Here is a 22,808-nt window from a genome sequence, read left to right on the forward strand (position 1 = left end):
ACATACATACATACATACATACATACATACACACACATACATACATACATACGTACGTACGTACGTGCATACATACATACATACATACATACATACATACATACAGACATACATACATACATACATACATACATACGTACGTACGTACGTGATACATATGTACATACATACATACATACATACATACATACATAGACATACACACACACACATACATACATACATACATACATACACACACATACACACATACATACATACATACGTACGTACGTACGTGCATACATACATACATACATACATACATACATACATACAGACATACATACATACATACATACACACGTACATACATACACACATACATACATACACACATACATACATACATACATACATACATACATAGATACGTACATACATACATACGTACGTACGTACGTACGTACGTACATACATACATACATACATACATACATACATACATACATACATACATACATACATACATACATAAACAGTGACAAACTGATCTATCAACAAGGGGAAATATGGTTAAACTAGCATAGGTTCAAATACATTGTCCCATAATTCTGGTAGGGAACCCTGGTAAAATGACGGGGGGACTCAGGTAGATTTTACCTACTTGCCACTCTTAACAAAACACTGCATATATATTGAATTGAGAATAATAATATTTTGTTTTTATTTCATCTACACATTACAACATCCTATATATACCTATAACACAAGACAGTTCTTTTCCTTCCTTATCAATGTTTATTTGACCCACCCATCTTCAAATATTCGGTTTATTCTGAACATCGACTTGATCCATACATACAACTTGAAAAAAATTCTATTCTATGATCAGTATTTTTAATAAAAATTTCATAAAATTAAGTAATTTGAATTTGAATACAAAAATTTGCATATTGATATTCTCTGAAGCGTATAAGGTTTATTCTATGCATGCAAATGATAAGAAATCATGCGTACCTTATCAATAATACATCCTTTATTATCCCTACTTTTCATTAAATATAAAACCAAGTAAGTTACAGTGTAGAGTTTTTGTTTTGTTTTGAGTTGTTGAATGTGTAGATATATATTTGGATACTCGGTTTTCATTGGTGCTGGTTCAATACAATCTCCATTCCAAATGAAATGGAGATCATAACAGCATCACCAACGACATTCTGTATCTGTATCTTACACAGGGTTCTCCCCAGCCTTACAGGAGTGCTGGTTGCCCATTAATATTCATGAGATAAATCAATATCTGAAGATGTCAATCACAGGTTACTAGTACTCACAACCCCTGCTATTTAGGTAAACAATGGATTTCATTGAAAACTTTAAGGTTACATTTTCACAGCATTTTATAGTTGGTACCAAGCAGTGCTGGTCAGTATGGGGAGAACCCAGCTTACATCACAGGACAGTTCTTGTGTATCTTATTCTTATAAAATGGAAGCAACAAGAACAAAGTTCGAAATCCATTTCTAAGTTCGTTAATTTTATTCTGAATTATTGTCCAATAAGAGATTATGTGTGCAATAAGAGTCTTGTTGAGGAAATTGACAATACAGCGCCCTCGCTAAAATTGGGGGTATCATCACCTCATAGTACCGTTTCTTATGAGATTTGTCCTTTGGTATTCTGTAGAAATGTAAATCAGGGATGTTTTTTGTATAGTTCAGACATCAAGGAAAGCAGCAGTGCTCTATGATTAACAGAGTAACCTACACCATGTATACCCCCAAGGTGCACACAGACAGGAAGTAGGGCGCCACCATGGCAAATTTTGAAATGATCTATTGTCTGAAAAGTGATAACGTCGCCTACTATCTCAGTACTTTCTCACAGTCATAGAAAAGTATTTGTTAGAATTATCATAACTTACACAAGCCAACATTTTCTGAAATTTCAAGTAAATTTTAAAAGGCTTAAATGAATTTTTTGTGGTTTTCATTTCTTATGCATTTATAGCACTGATGATAGATGCAACTAGTGAATCTATCAATTATTTTCAGTTTGTCATATGCATGATGTGATTTATCAAAAATAGACAAATACTTGGGTTCGAAACTAAATTCTTTAAATGGGATTAGCATTACAGCAAAGCGTTTTGGAAGCATTTCTTCTGAAAACTCAAGATGTTAGGGACCCTCACAAAATAACGACTATGTTAGGGACCCTTACATAATATTGACAATGTAAGGGACCCCAAACAAAGACTAAATTAGGGACTCTTACATAATAATGATAATGTTAGGGACCCTCACACAATAAAGACTAAGTTAGGGACCCTTACATAACAAGCACCATTAAAAATATTAAAATATGCAATTCACTCTTTCATACAGTGCACTAATAATTTAAAGTTATGTACTAAAAGATATCTATAAACCACAACAAAAGTTATAAGTTATTAACATAATTCTACACTTTAAAATTGTTGAAATACATACTTGTATATGTTTTATGCAGCTTTCTTTAAGGCAAGAAGAGGAAAAAGTCTGTTTGAATGTAGTCTCTCAGTATCCAAAAATTCCCGCCAAAAATCAATGAACAAAAGCTATGACTTTACACATAGAGAAGGCCTATGCTGTACAGCATCATTATTGGAACATTTAGGTTTTAGATACATCACAGACCTTCCACCAATAGGATACGCAACTGTGGTAAACATAGAGAAGGTCTATGCTGTACAGCATCATTATTGGAACATTCAGGTTTTAGATACATCACAGACCTTCCACCAATAGGATACGCAACTGTGGTAAACATCAAAGGATATCTGAATGTTTACAGCACATTGGTGGAGGGTCGGTGGATACCTCTTTCTTTAAATTGGCCCAGGCTGAGTTCATAACCTATTTATGAAAATACTTCCACAAATATCATTCTAGTGTAATGTTATTGTCAATGCATACCTTCTATAACATTACAATTGTCTTCTGGCATTGTTAGAACAGTTGACTGCACAGTAGGGATGTCCTAGACATTTTGTATAAGTATGATAAATTATGTCATCAGATCGTTTATATGTTAAATCTTAACTATGTTTAAGTTCTATCAGTTGCAATCAATGATTAAATAAATGTTCTTCAGTACGTAGAATACTGTGAGTACCTTTAAATACATGACAACAAAACATTCCCCAAAACAGTCTAACTCAGCTTGTGTACATAAGTATCAAAGACGGATCCGAAAACAAGTACTCAATAAAAACAACAGTTGTCAAGATCTGACAGTGAGCACCTTTGTTTGATAATTTAAATCAAACTTCTGAAAAAGCTCACTGAGATGTGAAACTAGTTGTAAATTTAAGACATGTTCATAAAGTCTTTAAGTGTATGTTCAAATTGTTCAAGATTTTCACTTATTGGTTTTAGATTAGGGTCAAGTCTTTGACTTTCCTAGCCCTGAGACTTGTCATTACCATTTCTAATCTTATGATCCAAACCAATACCCAGCTCAATGTGTGTTTTTAAAACTAAATTGGTTCTGAGTTTGAAATTACCAAGAGCTGTATAAAATCCACCTGGAGCATTACTACAAACCCAAATTGTTATCACTTCCTCATGTCTTGGAAGGTGGAGTTAGGTCATAAACATAACCATTAGTTGATTATACCGCCACCTAGTGGTCAGCTGTAACTATGAAATTTGTCATTCTAATGAGAATCATTGACCAAGACAGATTGAAAGCCCAATGCTAAAAAGTTGAACTGCTTGTGTGTTATAATCTTTGTAAATCATTTGATGCACCAAGATGATGAACATAGTTGGTAAATCTAGAATTATATTATATCATGCTACTATGCGCCATTCTGATTGGATAATAACTGTGGTAAAATCCCATTTTACCACGGCTGGCAGTGGTAAAATGGGCCCCTAAACTAGCATATGAATAGTACATACAAGCTGAATGTGTTCGTTCTTATACCAATAAGTTAACACTTCCCCAGAGTAATAAGGTGTGTCAGGTATCCTGTACAATAGTTTGGGTTACAGTAGTCCAAATAATTCCACTGATGACCTTGCGATCGAAAGCAACGATCGATCAGTGGCTGCAACATCACTGATAAGGTACAAGTTCTCCCCATGCAACGAGCCGTCTCAGCGTCCTACTCTCGTTACGCGTTGAATCAAGCAACACCGATTCAACTTTTAACCATCAGTCAAGGTGCGTCAGGATTATTTCGAAACTGTACATTTTCAGGTTCGGTCAATGTTCAATTTGTTACCCATTAAATTAAAGTAGACTGTAACGTCGTGTCTCTGATTTACTGTCTCGCGCTTTCTCCGATTCAACGCCGAGACATCTATTTTTAGCAGTGTACAAGATTGTATTGTTCTTATGAAAATATCCAAACAAAATTGTTACTTTCTTTGACCTCTTGCCCCCTTTTCTTTGTTGCTAGTTTTCAACGCGTTTTCGTTATGTATTATATGATGTAAATAAAGTAATTTATCAATGCAATGCAATGCATTGCAATGCAGTGTATGGTTGTGTTCATGCAGTGTGTGTGGGGGCTACATGAACGTATCCACTCATTAAAATATGCTCGTTCCCGACGATCTATTACCGACGATCTTTTTCTGTACGTGCGAATTCGCCTTTTCGGGCATATAAATAACCACAGAATCACATTTAGAAGAAATATACACACATTTTGATATAATATAATAGCAATAACTCCCGCCGAAGGCGGGTATACACTCGAATTTGGTACAATTCGCTCCATATAGCACTCGCCATTCGGCTCGTGCTATATGTCGCGAATTGTACCAAAATCTCGTGTATACCCGCCTTCGGCGGGGGTTATTGCTTAAACATATGGCTGATCATACCGTCACCTAGTGGTCAGCTGTAACTATAAAATTTGTCATTCTCATGAGAATCATTGACTGAGATGGAAAACTCAATCCTAAAAAAACTTTGAACTGTTTGTGTGTTATAACCTTTGTAAATCATTTGATCTACCAAGCTGATGATAACCATATGTAGTCAGTTATGAGCTCCTGTCAATATGTAATAAATTACTTCTGTTATGCCCTCCATTTGTAAGGCTTCTCAGCTTGACATACAGCACTAAAAACACACTGAGCTAGGTGACAAGTTTTTAGGCTAGGACCTTCCAGGAGTGTTATGACCTGTGAAGGTGCAAATCTCTTTTCTTTATATTTGGCGGGAATGGTTGGAACAATAAGTAGACTTCAATTCTGTTTGAGCTTATGAAGTAAAACTTAACAAATATTCTTTCTAACTAAAAATGTTTTATCATATGACAGAAAAAAAATTGACGATAAAATTTTTGTTTACTATACATGCATTTATCATAAATTTTAGAATACTACATTTCATTAACAGATCCCCCCTATAGGATCACATTCAATTGTTAAGTTTATATGATTACAAAGTTATAATGAACTACATATTTTTACTACTATACATTTTTTTCACTTTTTTTGTAATTTTCGTCAAAGACCTTGATCATTTTGGACAAAATGTCTTGATCACTATTCATGGGATAACTAAGGTATGATATCACCATGTGTTTCAAAACAGTAAGGATTTTGAATGGATTTTAGAATTTAGGCAGCGTTGGAAGAACAATGGGGACCTTGACTTGTTTTACTTTCTCCTCAGTCCATTTCTTCAGACGTTTCTTCAAATCTGGTGGATATCTCTCATAGCATCGTTTACATACTGGCTTCATGTCAACTTCCACAAACTTACTCCTATAGACAAAATATAACAATTCAAAAAAATATCACATTTGACTCATATTTTTAAAGGTAGATTTCATATTTGGCAGATGATACACATCACATATCACTATTTTTTTTATACAAGTAGATTTTTTACTTTTGATGGACACTGACTATCATCATATATAACTTATTAGTTTTTTTTAGTAGATTTTCTTAAATCCAATAGAAAGTGACAAACATCACACATAACCGAGTTAAAAAAAAAGGTAGGTTTCTTAGTGCTAAGAGACCTTGACACATATCATATATCGGCTTCTCAAGGTAGACTACTGGCTACTCTTGCTCATCACAAATGTAAGCTTAAAAGGGAATACCACTCCAGAAAATAAGGATATTTTCATAAACTTTGGGTGTTGGATGGATTTCTTACTTGTGATAGACATTGACATGGATCACACATGAATATTTTTTAAAGATATTCTTTTTTTTGATAGATGTTGACATAGTCTATAGGGTAGAGGGCGTCCTCACACATCAGTCAACCCTGGGAGAGAAGAGGCCAGTAAGGGCAGAACAACACAAAGTATCTCACAGTCTAATGTTGACACTGACGTCATAAGACTGATTCTTATCAAACAACATATCTAACTTTCAAAATACTTCAACACTGATCACGTATATCTGTTTTCTTTCTTTGAGAGATTTCTTACTTCCAATAAAAATTATTTTTAGATTTCATACTTTGTTAGACATTGACCATAATCACGACTGATGTTTTGAAAAGGTAAATGTCTTATTTATGTCTGACATTGATATTGATCTCATATACCTGTTTTATTTTGTTTGTTTGTTTGTTTGTTTGTTGTTTGTTTGTTGTTTTTAACATTTCAATCATAATACAATAAGGACATGCAAATATAAAATTAAACAAACATGGACAAAACTTACTTCAGAGTCAATCTTGCATCACAGCCAACACAGGAGAAGTGGTCTGGACACCAGGCTTTATTCATAGCAGTGATAGCTGTCAAACAGACAGAAATTGATAATCAGTCATTTCATTGAACAATTAATTCTCTCAAAGTCTAATTATCCTGAAATTATCTGAAATTACTTTTACAAATATGGGAGTATGAAAAATATGAAGTGTTTTTATCTACGTTTCATTTCATATATTGCAGCAGCTGATATTTCTTTCCTGAAGTAATACAAAATACAACATTTTTGAAATATAATACCGTACTTACATGTGTTAGCGCCCTCACAGGTTGTTTAATAAAGTAACAGCACAGGTATATAACTGTTATTTTTAAAATGCATACTATCTTCATTGAAAGAAATGATGGTTGTCACACTAGGTTCATTGAAATACATTTGATATTCCATTTATTTTTTTCATTTAAATAATGTAGTATTCTTACCTTCCCCTCCAGTCACCACTTTATTGCATACAAAGCAGATATTACCGAATAACTAGAATTAAATATAAAACAATGAAATGAATCAATCTTTTCAAATACAATACTTCTAGTTTTCCAAGTCATTTTATTTTGTTTTATATCTATACAAAATACTTTCCACAGAATCGACACAACCTTCAAAAAACAAAAATATCATTCTTGAATTCATTTCCAACTTTTGCAGCACATATATATAATGTGGACTTGCAGTTTGTTGGATTAATGTGTCAAGAGGCTCAGCAAGGATTGAGTTCTGTAGACTTAGACAAAATTTTCACAGCATACCAGAGACATATAAATCATACAAGGGAATTAGGATCATAAAGTCAATTCTGTGCCTTGTTGTCTTTCTAGTGCTATCAAGGTAGTGTTGCATTTGTTATGCACACATAAGAGAAATTCTATGTCTATGTAAACAAAGAAACCAGAGTTGTTTCAGTGATTACTGTTGATTGCAGTGAGCATCCCATTGAGTTTCTGCAGTCATTGATGTTAACCCCACAGCAATACATTAGGCAATAACTTTCATCTTTTAGATCGCTAACCATTGATTGTACATGTATGTAGCCTGCACCCTTTGTGTTTGGCTTTCATCTTTGTAGAGTAAATGTTATTGAAACCATGAAATGATGTTTTTCTCTGAAAACGTGATACTTAAAAGTCACTGCAGTGTTTGGTGTCTCACAATGATAATTTGTGGAACTATGCATATCATAAAAATTGTCAACCTCTACTGAGCAAACACAACACTATCTTTGTTGACCCTGTGATACACTTGTAAGTACCCTAAACCTATACATGATTACAGTAACAAGTTACAAGTGATATCTTACCTGGTTGTAGTGAGTCTCACAGTAGGCCATACCTTTCCTCTCATAATGCTTATGTCCAAGAAACGGCTTCTCACACTTAGCACACACGAAATGCTAAAAACAAAAATAAAGTGAAAATATGCAAATTAAAATGTTACACATAAATAAAAGTATACTTGATGTGTTTTATGAAATTACTAATTTAAGAAAACTGACTAAAAGTTGGAAATTGTAAAGTTACAAATAATTCCAATAAAATTTCATGTGAAAGACTGAAAATGGATGACAGTAATGGTTACCATAGGAACAGTGGGCAGACATTTTCACCTACCTCAACATGCCAGGATTTTCCCAATGCATAAACAACACGTTCCTCAATTGGACGACGACAGGCACCACAGATAGGGATGCCCATTTTGTCATGGCAACGCAAACAATAGAGTTCACCTCTGACCTCTCTAGCATCTGATGTCAGCTCTTCACTGTAACAAAATGAAATCATTAGATTTGTCCTGATTGTCAACTAATAAGTATAATAATAGCAGGTGTAGGAAGAGGGGCTCACTGTTGGAACAAAATAACTGAAAACTACAATCTATGAAAGGAAATAGCGGTAAATAAAGAAACCCAGCCATATTTTTACAATTTTAATCAGACTGAGAGGGGTTTGACAGATTTGAATAAAACTAAGATTTAAATAATTCCAACCTATCTACAGCTGGAACGTAGACAATAGAATCTAGAATCAAGATAACTTTGTATTATTTACTTACCCACAATTCTTACAGCTGAAGTGATATGGATGATAGGTTTCCATCTGAAACTTGATATGACCTTCCTCAATAATGGTACTGAAAATAACATCAAACATTTGTTTATAAAACTACTCTAGTTGTCATGGTAACTATGCTTTACCCATAGCACCTAGAAATAGTATTAATTTAGGTAAAAAAATGGCATGGTGGGAGTCTTGCTTGTGAAAGTGGTTGAACACAGGTATAAATTATGTTTGACTTTGCTGTCACATACAGCAATTAAAATGCACACACTGCTGCTGTACTATCTTCTACCACTAGAAAATCTATACACTGAAATGATTTGTTGATCTGTGTGTGCAATTTGACTATGAAGTTTGTATACAGCATAATATCAATAAGAAGTATAATTCATTCAAAATCACTTTATGAAATGTTTGATTTGTTTGTTTCTAAGATTCATTACTTGTATATAACACATAACTTGTACAGGTCTAGATAGGAATGCATTATACTTACTGGCAACGGAAACACACATATTTTCCAATAGCTAAAACAAGAACAACAAAAAAGAATTTTAAATAACAGATTATCAAATTTTCTTGTTACAAACATGTCATACAAACACATGGACACACAGAGACTGATGCACACATGGACACACAGAGACTGATGCACACATGGACACACAGAGACTGATGCACACATGGACACACAGAGACTGATGCACACATGGACACACAGAGACTGATGCACACATGGACACACAGAGACTGATGCACACATGGACACACAGAGACTGATGCACACATGGACACACAGAGACTGATGCACACATGGACACACAGAGACTGATGCACACATGGACACACAGAGACTGATATACACATGGACACACAGAGACTGATGCACACATGGACACACAGAGACTGATATACACATGGACACACAGAGATACACATGGACACACAGAGACTGATGCACACATGGACACACAGAGACTGATGCACACATGGACACAGAGACTGATATACACATGGACACACAGAGACTGATATACACATGAACACACAGAGACTCGACTGACAGTGACAGACACATGGACACAGAGACTGATATACACATGAACACACAGACTCGACTGACAGTGACAGACACATGGACACACAGACTGATATACACATGGACACACAGAGACTCAACTGACAGTGACAGACACATGGACACAGAGACTGATATACACATGGACACACAGAGACTGATATACACATGAACACACAGAGACTCGACTGACAGACACATGGACACAGAGACTGACACAGATAGGCACAAGCACACAGACACACAGACACAGAAACACACACACACAGACATGCATATACATTTGTGTACATTCATCAATGCTTTGATGTCAATACATGTAGTTGTACTGTATAACAATCCTTGGTTGCATATTTCCTCCTAAATGTTCACTGGAACTCAGCAGTCAAAGTGTATTTGATTTCGTAAAAGCAATGGCAACATGCCATGAATAGTAAGTTGAAATCTTTGTCTATCTAATCTATACTGTCTCTAATAACGTGCATGTCACATATCCATATTGCAACACTACTGAGTATATGCATCCAGAGGGATAGGAGACTGTTGTAAGCATTTCAATAACACAATGTGACTTGGTGTTTTACTCAGACCATAAACCCTACGTGTTGGGTTTATGCTTAGACACTCCACACTTACTTTCAGCTCTCTCTCTCATGTGGCATGGTCTGCACAGAGCCCTGTAACATGAATAGAAATGAAGTTAACCATACTGAATACCAAAACATAGATTTCACATGGTGGAGAAGAGAATTTTAGCTTTTAATTTTACCGTAACATGACTACTTCATAACAGTCTGTCAGGATGCAATGATAACAATCTGTTATGATGCCCTCACAGGGTGAAATAACATAACTACATTTATAGAGGACATCGTTATCTGTGTGAGTTCAAACTTGGTTTATCATAGACTCAAATGACGGATTATTGCCGTCAAGAGACTTAAAAATAACAATAGAGTAAATCTCGGTAGCTGTAATAACATTTTACATCAAGCTAGCCAGTCAACTTGAATTGAAAGGTGTTGTAAAACTTTATTGACACACTTGCCTATAGTAATACATGTAGCGCAGCAATCATCAAATGATTGGTATTTTTATGAAACCCGGCTAAGTGATAATGTTCTATTTCAGATAACAAGAATTTGCTTCATTTATCTTATTCAGGGTTAAGTAACACTGGATGTTGTTTTCTAGTCTCTTGAAGGCAATAATCCAGTATTTAAGTCCATGATCAACCTACTTGTTGACAAATCCAGTATCACATGATAGAGTGCCAAATAGCTAACACATAGGGGGTCAGGTGAGAGCGGTTGAGAGTTGGCCCCCTTAACTTACCGGTTTCTGCTTTTAACAAATCCAGTATCAGATAAAATAGTGCCACATATCTGATACATAGGGGGTCAGGTGAGATATTGAGTGTTGGCCTCCTTAACTTACCGGTTTCTGCTTTTCACAAATCCAGTATCAGATAAAATAGTGCCACATATCTGACACATAGGGGGGCAGGTGAGAGTGGTTGAGAGTTGGCCTCCTTAACTTACCGGTTTCTGCTTTTCACAAATCCAGTATCAGATAAAATAGTGCCACACAGCTGACACATAAAACAATCAGGATGCCAGCTCATATTCATGGCACGGATCACACGACCAATCACAAATTCACCTGAAAGACAACATCATGTGACAACTTCAAATCATCAACAGTAAATTAGTATGCAAATTAGTATGCAAATTATGTGAGTAAATTCAATGTCTCAATGTTGAGAGCTTAACTTGAAGAATCATAACAAAATAAAACTGAAAGCTGCACTGTACTAGCTGCAACTGAATAATTTCTTGAAACTTTTTTAATAGATACAATGACTTTGTGCTATACCCTACACACAGTATTGAATGACTTGTGAGTAAGCATAGCTGTGTATCAGTGTACATAGTATCATGCAATATATCCAACCAAATTGATTTTTGGGTCCGCACCTAAAAATCAGCACCCTAATGAATCACGATTTCAACTTATCATTATACTACTTATAGATACAATATTTTAAAAGTAACCATGGTTAAAGAAAAATATGGTTGTCATGGTTACAGAATAAAAAACATGGTTGTCATGGTTAAAGAAAACATGCGTCAACTCATGTACTGATGAGAGATTGTCATTACTTCTGCTACTTTTATTCACGCAAAGATAAATTTTGGGAAACAACATCTGTCTTTGTGAGATTTATTGTTGGCAGCTTTTGAGATCATTGTTAGCCAGGAATTAGGCATTTTCTGCAAAAACTTATAATCAATGTCAACCTGAACATGGTCAACTATTGTCGATAGAGGGCATTATAATATACCTAGTGATAATGCTGTGCCATGATTCGCTAGAGTCAGTCACGTGATAGGAAAATAGAATGACTATTTCCCTAGGGGAATAGTTCCATAAACAATTACATGGTCACGTGACCACCGCGAGTTCACAGCAGGTCAAAATGGCAGCTTCTGAGGATGTCGTCTGCCACCGCGAGTTCACAGCATGAGGTATATTATAAAACACATATTGCCTGGCCTATATTCGGGCTATAGCACCCGTTCATTACCCCCTCGTGACTGTGAGTTACCAGAATCACATGGTTCTGGTAACTCACAGTCCCTTGGGTGTAATAAATGGGTGCTATAGCCCGAATATAGGCCAGGCAAAATGTGTTCACTATAGTCATCGGAAGATGGAGGGAGGGATAACATGTACTCACCACATCGACCACAGCATGGTGCAAACAAGACATGAAAGTCATGCTCACAGTATTTACGGCCTTCAAACTGTAAAGATACAATGGACATATAGAATACAAAACTTTATACATGATAAATGATGATGCAATGGAATTCTACTAAATCTATGCATGCAAGAGCGCCCTCAACTTGCCTCAAGAACATTAATTTCTGTCTATACTTTGAAACTCGAGAAATTACATGTTCTGATTGCACTCATGGCTTCATACACAAACTTTAATACACTAACAAGTTATTTACATTGCTTAGTCATGCTGCCCCCTGGCTTTAATACCACACATAGACCCAGTTTAATTATGCAGAATAGGTGCATGAAAATATACCGAACTACAGATGAATGCATTTTGATTATGTGTCATACGACTTAAAACTAAACATCAAACTACTCAGCTGAGTTTGTCGAGTTTGTTTCTTGTCCTGTCCTGATTCCTCACTACAGTAGAACAGTCAGGACATTTTTGTGTTTGCCATGTGATTAGAAGTAATAAGTATTTGAGAGGTCAAAAACAAATGGTTACGTCTAAGATAAAGTGAAAGAATCTGACAACAAACATACCTCAAAAAACATTCCATCTGGAAAAGGTCGGAAGCACTGAGCACATCTATAGATGGAGAGATAAAAAAAGAAAATTATCAGTACTAATCACTACTATGATGTTGGTGTTAAAATTACAATACATGTGATACATAGCATACATGTAGGAAATATTCAAATAATGACCCTACTAACTTCTCTGTCATTAGTTTTGTAGCTTTTCAGAAAATTTCACCTTCTGAGTATGCTACCCATAAGTATCACCTTAAAGGGCCATCTTTCATTCCCAGGTCAGTGAGTACATGTTACTTAATAGTTCTCTGAACAAAAAATAATTCTAGTGACAGCTGGTACGGCTTTAGATCTCAAAAGGTAGCTTCTAGACATTACATTTCTACTTGTAAGCACCATAGTTAAGGACAAGATAAATATCTGCTACTACAACTACTACTATTATTAGTCAGTCGGTGGCAGAATTTTAGACAGTTTCAACAATTCTATTCTGACCACCACCGCCACTGCCACCACCACCATCACCACCACTAGTCAGCATGTCAGAATTTTAGACAGTTTCACCAATTCTATTCTGACCACCACTGCCACTACCACCACTATCACCACCACTAGTCAGCATGTCAGAATTTTAGACAGTTTCACCAATTCTATTCTGACCACCACTGCCACTGCCACCACTATCACCATTCAGCGTGTCAGAATTTTAGACAGTTTCGCCCATTCTATTCTGTTCTCCATCAAGTTTGGCAAGTCTTCTTGCAGCACCCCGATATCCCTCGCAACAAAAATGTCAGGGAAAGTGTATTTCAGTCTGCCTCGGTTCTTTCTGCCATATTTGGGTGAAACCACAGGACAAGTTTGGATACTGGTTCCTTTGTATTTATGTAGGAATGCCCAGAAAGCTTGAGGCATCTTTGACATATTTTCCACCTTTTTCCTAGCTAATAATATAGTATGTTCCGGGCCATACACGTATTCACGCTATATTTCTTTGATTTATACCTTGTTCATGTACACTCTCTGAACTCCTTGCTTTGATTTATAGCTAATTTTTAAAATCATCAGAGTTTTAAATTTACAACTAGTTCTTCTCATGTCAGTAGATATAATTATATGTACATTTCTGATAAATTAATCACTACTTTGCCTCATATTATGCATATAATTACTTCATGTATGAGATGTTTACATGTCGTGGACTACACCATAGTCTCAGAAGTGAACCCAAGCATCAATAATGGCAACACACAATATTTTGGGTTTTAAATCAATATTTTCTGACAAATTTTCATATTCTGACAGAAATTCATATTGAATATTATCACTTCCTGAGTACACTTACTCATAATACATATATACAGTATTATGTTTTAAATATTTTGGCTACATGGTTGAGAGAAAACCCTACATGTACTAGTACATATATTGATGGCTACATAAATACATTTTCTGAAACATTTATAATGTCATCCAGGCAATGAAAATATACATGTGACTATGAGTATCTACAAGGGAAATGTTTTAGGGAAAAACATGTTCTGTAAATACATCTCAATATTATAACATAAGATACACTATAAATGAAAATTCCTATTCATGGAGTCAAAATAATTTTTTGAAATCAAATCTCAGAAGTTGGTGTTTGTTTTACTGAAATTTGTTTTACTATGCGTAGAAATTTTCATCTATCAATACAATTTTTTAAATTACTTTTATTCTTGCAAGTATAACACTAGATGTACGTCATTGATTCATTGATCTCCTAAAGTCTTGAGTCTTGAGATATGAAAGGTTAAACCCTCCGACTCAAACACATACAGTTTAAAATTGAATGATATTATTCACTATGGAGAACATATTATACATATATATAATGACAGTACTAACTTTATTACACAACTGTATCGTCAGTGAATACAGTATGGTAAACAACAACAACAACAACAATGTTAATAACAACATCAAAACATTTTTTGTGTGTTATGAATATCAGTGACTATGACATACAACTTTTGGTTCAAGACTGGGACGCATATTTTCATTTCATGAAACAAAAAGATCTTCTTGAGTCAAGAATCTTGTCACAAATTTTATGTATGTATATAATGAGTAAATAGTGGGGTTTTCTGAGAGAGATTTCTACTTGCTGATAGGGGTGCACTAATACTCCAGATACTATAATTGTATAAACTGTACGGTTGTTCAGGAACAAACTTGATCAAATAATCTCAACATTTGACTATGGATTGCATGCATGGCATTTAAAACTTAGTAACTAAAATATGTTTGATGTCATTCAAAACTTAGTAACTAAAATATGTTTGATATCACGGGGTATTTATATGTGGGGGGGGGGTATTACATTTTGTGTTATGAATATCAGTGACTGGCATACAACTTTTGGTTCAAGACTAGGGACACATTTTATGTATGAGCTACATATTAGTGAGGTAAGAATTTGAAGCATTTTCTTGGTCACAGCATACTCTGCTAGATTCATGAGATTGTGCAGACATGTCTGAGGTCAGAGGTCATTCCCCAGGTCATGCACAGAGTGTGAATGGGCTGACTGACCTTGTCACCCACTGCAGTTGTCTCATATATTTTACGGTGGTTGTAATACCTCAATGTTTTCAGAGTTCAGCACGTTGCGATAAATTTTTCCCGCCAAAATTTGTGGAAAAGATATTGAAGTCTGCCCAAATCTTGATAATAAATGTAGTCTTGAAATAGTTTCCCTCTAAAAGTTGTTGAACAGAAATCATTGTTTTTTTGACATTTTTATCCAATAGTCATTTTGAATTGAGAAGTATTTTTTATAATGTCTATAAATACAATGAAATATACAAATACATAAATGTTTCAACTGTTTTGTCAGAACTATACCCACCAAAGGTACAGTTGAGTAGTTAAAATTACAGTACATAGTAAGCTGATGAATAATTTTGTCTAACTTTTGTCTACTCTGCACTGGTAGGGCAATGAACCTTTTGGTTTGGTTACACACCCAATTTTTTTTATCATAAATGTATTCCTTTCAGACTTCTACAAGTGGCTATACAGGAAATATATCATCTCAAATTACAAGGAAACATATTATATGTATGTCTGGAGGTCTTGTCTGATCTCCAAGGAAGATTGCAAGTCAGTGGGCTGAATTTTAATGAAATCAATTTTGAACACTTGAAATCTTTAAGTTTAAAAGTATGGAAGATTGTGCAAATGCCGTTTAAAATCGCAAAGAAACAATAAAAGAAGTTGATTTTCTCATTTCTATTAAAACATAGGCTCAAAATGTTATATATGAGTATGAAATGGGTGGGGGGGGGGGGGTTATACATTCTTCACACCCAATTTGTGGGTAGCTTTTCAATGTTCACAGTAATTTACGTATCAAATTATACTTGTTAAAATTTTAGTACTCACATAGTGACTTCATAAAGGTTCAAAATCCTCATCAGTACATTTTGAAGTTTTTAAATTTTTCTAGAATTCATTTGAGCTTAATGAGGAAATCGTTTTCACTCTTAATAAATTATATTCATACTAAATTGTAGCACTATGATCACAACATTCACTGAGAAAGTCACTTTAAAAAAATGTGTACTTTCATAATTATACATTGTGACATCTATCAAATTACACCTACATGTAGTCTCAATTGTAAAATATAGGACTCCATAATTCAACTATGGCCTATAATACATACATCAATCCATGACATGTTAATGATTAAAAAAATCCAAAGAATTTTTTTGTCAACTGATTCTAAAAATTGCAATGCTTTTATCTTGGTAGTATAATGATCATAGCAATGTGAAATAATAATAACTTCACTCGTGATGCAAACACATCTTATTTTCAAAAATAAAATTTTTAAGTATCTTTAAATAATTCAAGCCATTATTTATGGTCACATAATTCATTTACATGTAGTATAAGTTGTCAGATGTAATGCTGACACAACTTTGAGTAATGAAACTTGGCATAAATACTAACATACCAGTACAGGCATAGTCTAGTGCTATCTGTGGCATCAAATTCTCAAGATCTCTCTTTAGTCTAGTGCTATCCATGGCATCAAATCTCAAAATCTCTCTTTAGTCTAGTGCTATCCATGGCATCAAATCTCAAGATCTCTCTTTAGTCTAGTGCTATCCATCGCATCAAATCTCAAGATCTCTCTTTAGTCTAGTACTATCTGTGGCATCAAATCTCAAGATCTCTCTTTAGTCTAGTACTATCTGTGGCATAGAATCTCAAGATATCTCTTTAGTCTAGAGGCTATCCATGGCATCAAATCTCAAGATCTCTCTTTAGTCTAGAGGCTATCTGTGGCATCAAATCTCAAGATCTCTCTTTAGTCTAGAGGCTATCTGTGGCATCAAATCTCAAGATATCTCTTTAGTCTAGTGCTATCTGTGGCATCAAATCTCAAGATCTCTCTTTAGTCTAGTACTATCTGTGGCATCAAATCTCAAAATCTCTCTTTAGTCTAGTGCTATCTACATGTATGTCATCAAATCTCAAGATCTCTCTTTAGTCTAGAGGCTATCTGTGGCATCAAATCTCAAGATCTCTCTTTAGTCTAGAGGCTATCCATGGCATTAAATCTCAAGATCTCTCTTGAGTCTAGTGCTACCCTGCATCGTATCTCAGAATCTCTCTTGAGTCTAGTGCTATCCTGCATCAAATCCCAAAATCTTTCTTGAGTTAGTTTGGAATCCATGTGGATTGGGATTTTCAATTTTGGTTTTTCCACCTAATTTAAAATCCCCATCTGCATGGATTCCAGGCTACTCTGGAGTCAGAGAGATGATCGATTCAATACCATATTAGCATTTAGACAAATACAGATATAACTTAGCTGGTACTGTAGTCCTGCATTCAAGGATACAGTGTATATATTTATACTCCAAACACTTAGTAGAGTCACATTATTCATGTAATGAGATGTCAGATGTACTGTTCACAAATAGCATGATGATATATGGTCATTGAGGATATGAAAATCAATAATGTATTCATTCATTCTTTCATGTATTCATTCATTCATTCATTCATTCATTCAATCAATCAACAGTTCTGTCAATCAATTGATTGATCAATCAATCAATCAATCAATCAGTCAGTTGATTGATCTGTCAACTGATCAATCAATCAATCAATCAATCAATCAATCAATCACTGTATAAGGTGTTTGTTTCCAGTACAATGTAAAGTTCAGAGACACTACCATTAGAAGGCAAAACAATATGATTTCATACTAATACTATTCTCAGTACATTTTAAGATGAAACCCACTAATCTGTCACAGCCGAGAAAGAAATCTAGTCCTGCTCAGGGCCTATTATTTCATCCCAGCTTCTCATATTACATGTAGCGTTTCAGTATATATGATTATTTTTTTGTTTTGGGTTAATATTTCTGTAGCTCTGCCAGACATCTGTTTTTTTCATGTAAAACTTAACCCTTATCTGACATGCACCTTTAAAGGAGCCCCATCAGGTCAGAAAATTAATGATAATAGTAATCTTATATATACTTACACAAAACACTGTTCATGCCATAGTTCTCCATTACAGTTAATGATACGTTCTTCAGTAAGAAAGCCTTCACTACATCGTGTACATATTGTGTGCGGCATTGCCATACTCCCTGTACTTTCACTGAAAACAAACAAACAAACAAACCAAGACCTTTCAAATATCTGTTATTGCCAAATTTTCACTGAAAACAAACAAACAAACAAACAAACAAACAAACAAACACAAATATCTGTGTCACTGTCATACTTTCACTGAAAACAAACAAACCAAGATCTTTCAAATATCTGTGTCGTTGCATATATTCTCACTGAAAACAAAACCCCCAGATCTTTCAAATATCTGTGTAATATAACAAAACTCTACTGTCAAATGGAACATATGTACATATTTATAATATCAATTCAGATTTCAATATAATATATTATTTATTTGCCAGAGGTAAAAAAACAACAACAACCAAATTTACATATCAAGTGAAGAAAATGAAATAATCAAAGTAATCACATTGCCAATTATAGAAAAGTAAGAGCAATTTAAAGTTATATTGCAATCAAGACAAAAAGAGACTATAATTGCTCTCTGTATGTTTCTGAGCTCATGTAAAAATACCTAATCAATAAAATTGTTTTACTTATATACTTATAACATTAGCCTTTCATTGTAGTGCTCTTTAATATCATTATTACACTTATATACCCAAATAGAATTGTCAATTTTCTATACAGTTGTAATAAAGTTATATCTTATCTTAATATCTTATCTTTAGTCTAGACATGCATGGCTTTCAATCTCTAAATCATTAGATATTCAAAACCACAGATAGCCTCTAGCCTAACATATGGTCTACAGCAATGTAGTAATCACAGATCTCATCATTAAATTATCCCAACATACAAACACTGGCCACTCAATCTGAATATGATTTCTATCAATGAGATTGAGAGTCAAATTCATCCACAAAAATTTACCTGAGTTCCAACAACGTTTCAGATGTACCTGTATATATATAGATTCTCTCCTGGTAAAGGTATGGTTAAATGTATAAAACACTTGGGATTAAATATTACCAAATTTCACCCTCTGTTCTCAGAGTTGTTCTTAAATCTAGTCAAACACTATGTATGTGTTTCATCTGAAACCTCCAAAGCGTTGTGTGCTCTAAGTACAAAACACTACTTGTGACTTATGTCGTGTGGTTTATGACCTGCAGCATTGTAGCTATAAATTAGTCACATCACTCACTAAACAAACTGAGTCACTATAATGGTTTATATTATCATAAAATATTCAAAATATAGACTGTGAAAAACAGCAGTGTAGTCTGGTCTCACATTCCCACTATCATAAAGAAATTCTATCATAGAGAGACAGTGGCTTTGGTCAAGCTTTCACCAATATCCCAAAATCTTCAAAAGCCACAAGTTAACAAAACAAAATGGCTAAAATTACCCAACAAATAAAATAGTCTATAGTCAATTTGAACATCAAAATCACATTTCAATTCGTATAAACATTTTTTTCCCGGAATTAAAAAAATTAACAGAAAGCCAAATATTTCATTTTTATAACAAGAACAGTGCAAACTGTTGAACACCGGTTTGCATAGGTTGTATTCCTTTATCATTTTCAGATACATATAATGTGTAAATTGATTGGATACCATTTGTACATTAATATAATGTCATTGCATGATACATAATCTCTACTGATAGCTTCTACTTATATATGGAACTTTATAATGACGTATAAGCCAAGAGCAACTAGTAAATTTATTCAACGAGCAAAAACCAGAAGGTGTAATCATTAGTACATTTCATCGTAGTACAATGTACTGTTACTTTTCTTTACTTGTCATGATTGTGCTCTTTCCATTTTTTTTTTTTTTTTTAGATTAGTTATTTAATTTCATAGTGACAAATATGCCCGATGGGCTGGGTGATGTATTAACTTTCTGTTCGTTTTATTGTCAATTTGTAAATGTATACACATGTAATCACAAGTCAATATACCCCCTCTTACTCACTGACTATACTTCTGTCAGTAACTGATAATCATTTGGCATATTCAAGTGAGCAGACAAAATGAACAATACATTACAAGGTAAATAAAGTATGCTGAGCAGTGGACTGACAGTAGACACAATTGTATCCAAGCTAGGGAGTTACAAATATAGGGTTATGGTTAGGTTAGGTTATAGGGATAGAAATAGGATTAGACCCCTTAACATACATTTGATTTGTATCAGTGACTAGTTTTCTACACTCACCCTGACTGTCATTGAGGATATAACAAGTACTGATTTAAACTCATAACATTTGATGCCCCTAGAAGTGGATTGATTTCATTAATGATTACAGTACCCCACAGGGACACATAGTATTGTTTAGAATGTTTTGCAATCACTCTGACTTGACTAAAGCCTTAGGCCAGAAATATTACCATAGGGACATATACCGGTAGTATTGTTTAGATGATTGTTTTCCTAAGGAAAATGTCAAATGAATCCTGCGACTACAATATGCACTCTATAAGAGAATTAGTTTTTTTTCCATAACGTACAGGATATATATTGAAGTCGGTGTTGTCATTAGTCTGTAAGATACAGACATTAGTGCCAGGCTATCAGCCAGAACTCATAGGTTAAGAAGCCTGATAGGGCTGAACAACACGACTATCTTACAGTCTTAGTGTTATCATATTTAGCCTGTAGATAAGGAAAACAACCATCTAAGAAATACTACATGTCCCTATGTAGTACCCTTAGCGTTGAAGAGAGGGTCAGTCTGATCACAACATTTGTTTTTATTGGTACTGTGCTATGTATGTATGTATGAGCCACTCCCTGAGGCAACACTTATCAGATGTGTTAAAACACATGACATGCTTTAAAACATTGTATAGTTGCAAGAATGACTTCAACTGGAAGGACACATACATCAGAACAGATTCTACTCATTGTAGATTATATATATGTTTATGCTAGATAGTCTAGTCCTATTTAACGCTCCTAGCCCCCTAATTCCCTAGCTTGAATATAACTGTATCTATTTGACAGACTGTCTACAGATCTACATTCTTGCCAAAGTATTCCATTGAGACACAGATATTGAGATAATCAATGAATTGGGTCACTAGGCTTTACTGAAATCACTGTAATCTTAATCTGGACTAATCCAATAAATCCACATCACTGCACATGAGTAGAAATAATTACTTTTAAAATAGTTGATACAATGGCATCTGAATGTCATTTTAAATTTCTCAAAATATGAAAGTTAACAGAGAAATCAATGTCAAGGACAGTACCAGCTAAATACAAACACAACCACACCTACCCTGTACTGTTTGTTTTGATGGACTATCTGTCATGTACATGTATGTTATCATAGAACCTGAGTGCCACAAGTTAGCTCATGTTAAAAGTGGTGTTAAAAGCATTAGTAAAATTAATGTTGAGCCATGTACTGCTATTATAAACAGACATTTCAGTACACTAAGTACATATGTATGTGGAAGTGTATAAGTTACATTGCATGACCATATTTGGAAACTTAGTCAGTGATTTTAACCTCTCTACATACACTGTGTGTGCATTCAATCTCAAATCTGGCTAATCAGTATCATTTCAATCGACAAAACAGAGATATTTTGATGTAATTATAAAATCAATTTATATCAAATTATCAGTAACTTCTGCTATTGATATATAAAACAGATAACAATAAACAAGTTTCTGTTGAAGAAGAAGTTTGGTTCACATACGGGCGCCGGATGGGTTGGGCGACATTCCGTCCCAAACACTTTCTGTATTCTTGAAGAAAATTGACTATAAATATAGAGCTTACTCTAATCACTGCCTCGACTGACCTGTTATCATCTTATGATATCAACATTGAAGGTCATTTTTTATAACAGAGTCACGGTAAAGTTTCATTGGCGTGAATTTACTTACCTCCCCAGTGTCATCGGCCTGCAGAGTTCCTCCCAATGACTTTGTAGCACACCCCCTAGCTGCTTGGTTAAATGAAAACTTTAAGTATATACGTTAGAGGGTTCTTCCTGTCTCGGTTCTAAA

General features: G+C 34.5%; 1 protein-coding gene across 1 annotated transcript; it reads right to left on the bottom strand.

The window, feature by feature from the left end:
- Positions 1-706: 706 nt before the first annotated feature.
- On the bottom strand, positions 707-22,725 carry LOC144442767 (LIM and senescent cell antigen-like-containing domain protein 1). The gene is made up of 13 exons (XM_078132140.1): positions 22,686-22,725; positions 18,734-18,853; positions 13,191-13,236; positions 12,595-12,661; positions 11,396-11,516; positions 10,491-10,531; positions 9,273-9,303; positions 8,772-8,849; positions 8,330-8,480; positions 8,020-8,112; positions 7,148-7,199; positions 6,675-6,750; positions 707-5,753 (listed from the first exon to the last, which is right to left on the bottom strand). The coding sequence occupies exons 1-13, from the start codon at positions 22,697-22,699 to the stop codon at positions 5,600-5,602; spliced, it is 1,044 nt and encodes a 347-aa protein (XP_077988266.1). The 5' UTR covers positions 22,700-22,725; the 3' UTR covers positions 707-5,599.
- Positions 22,726-22,808: the final 83 nt, after the last annotated feature.

The sequence above is a fragment of the Glandiceps talaboti genome, chromosome 11 (assembly GCF_964340395.1).
Source record: "Glandiceps talaboti chromosome 11, keGlaTala1.1, whole genome shotgun sequence".
Classification (NCBI taxonomy): domain Eukaryota; kingdom Metazoa; phylum Hemichordata; class Enteropneusta; family Spengelidae; genus Glandiceps; species Glandiceps talaboti.

What these genes read in the sequence shown, in the direction of transcription:
- LOC144442767 (XM_078132140.1), bottom strand. An exon ending in TTTGTGAAAAGCAGAAACCG is followed by an intron (nt 10,532 to 11,395) that starts GTAAGTTAAGGA and finishes TTCATGTTACAG; the next exon opens with GGCTCTGTGCAGACCATGCC. An exon ending in AGTGGTGACTGGAGGGGAAG is followed by an intron (nt 6,751 to 7,147) that starts GTAAGAATACTA and finishes TCTGTTTGACAG; the next exon opens with CTATCACTGCTATGAATAAA.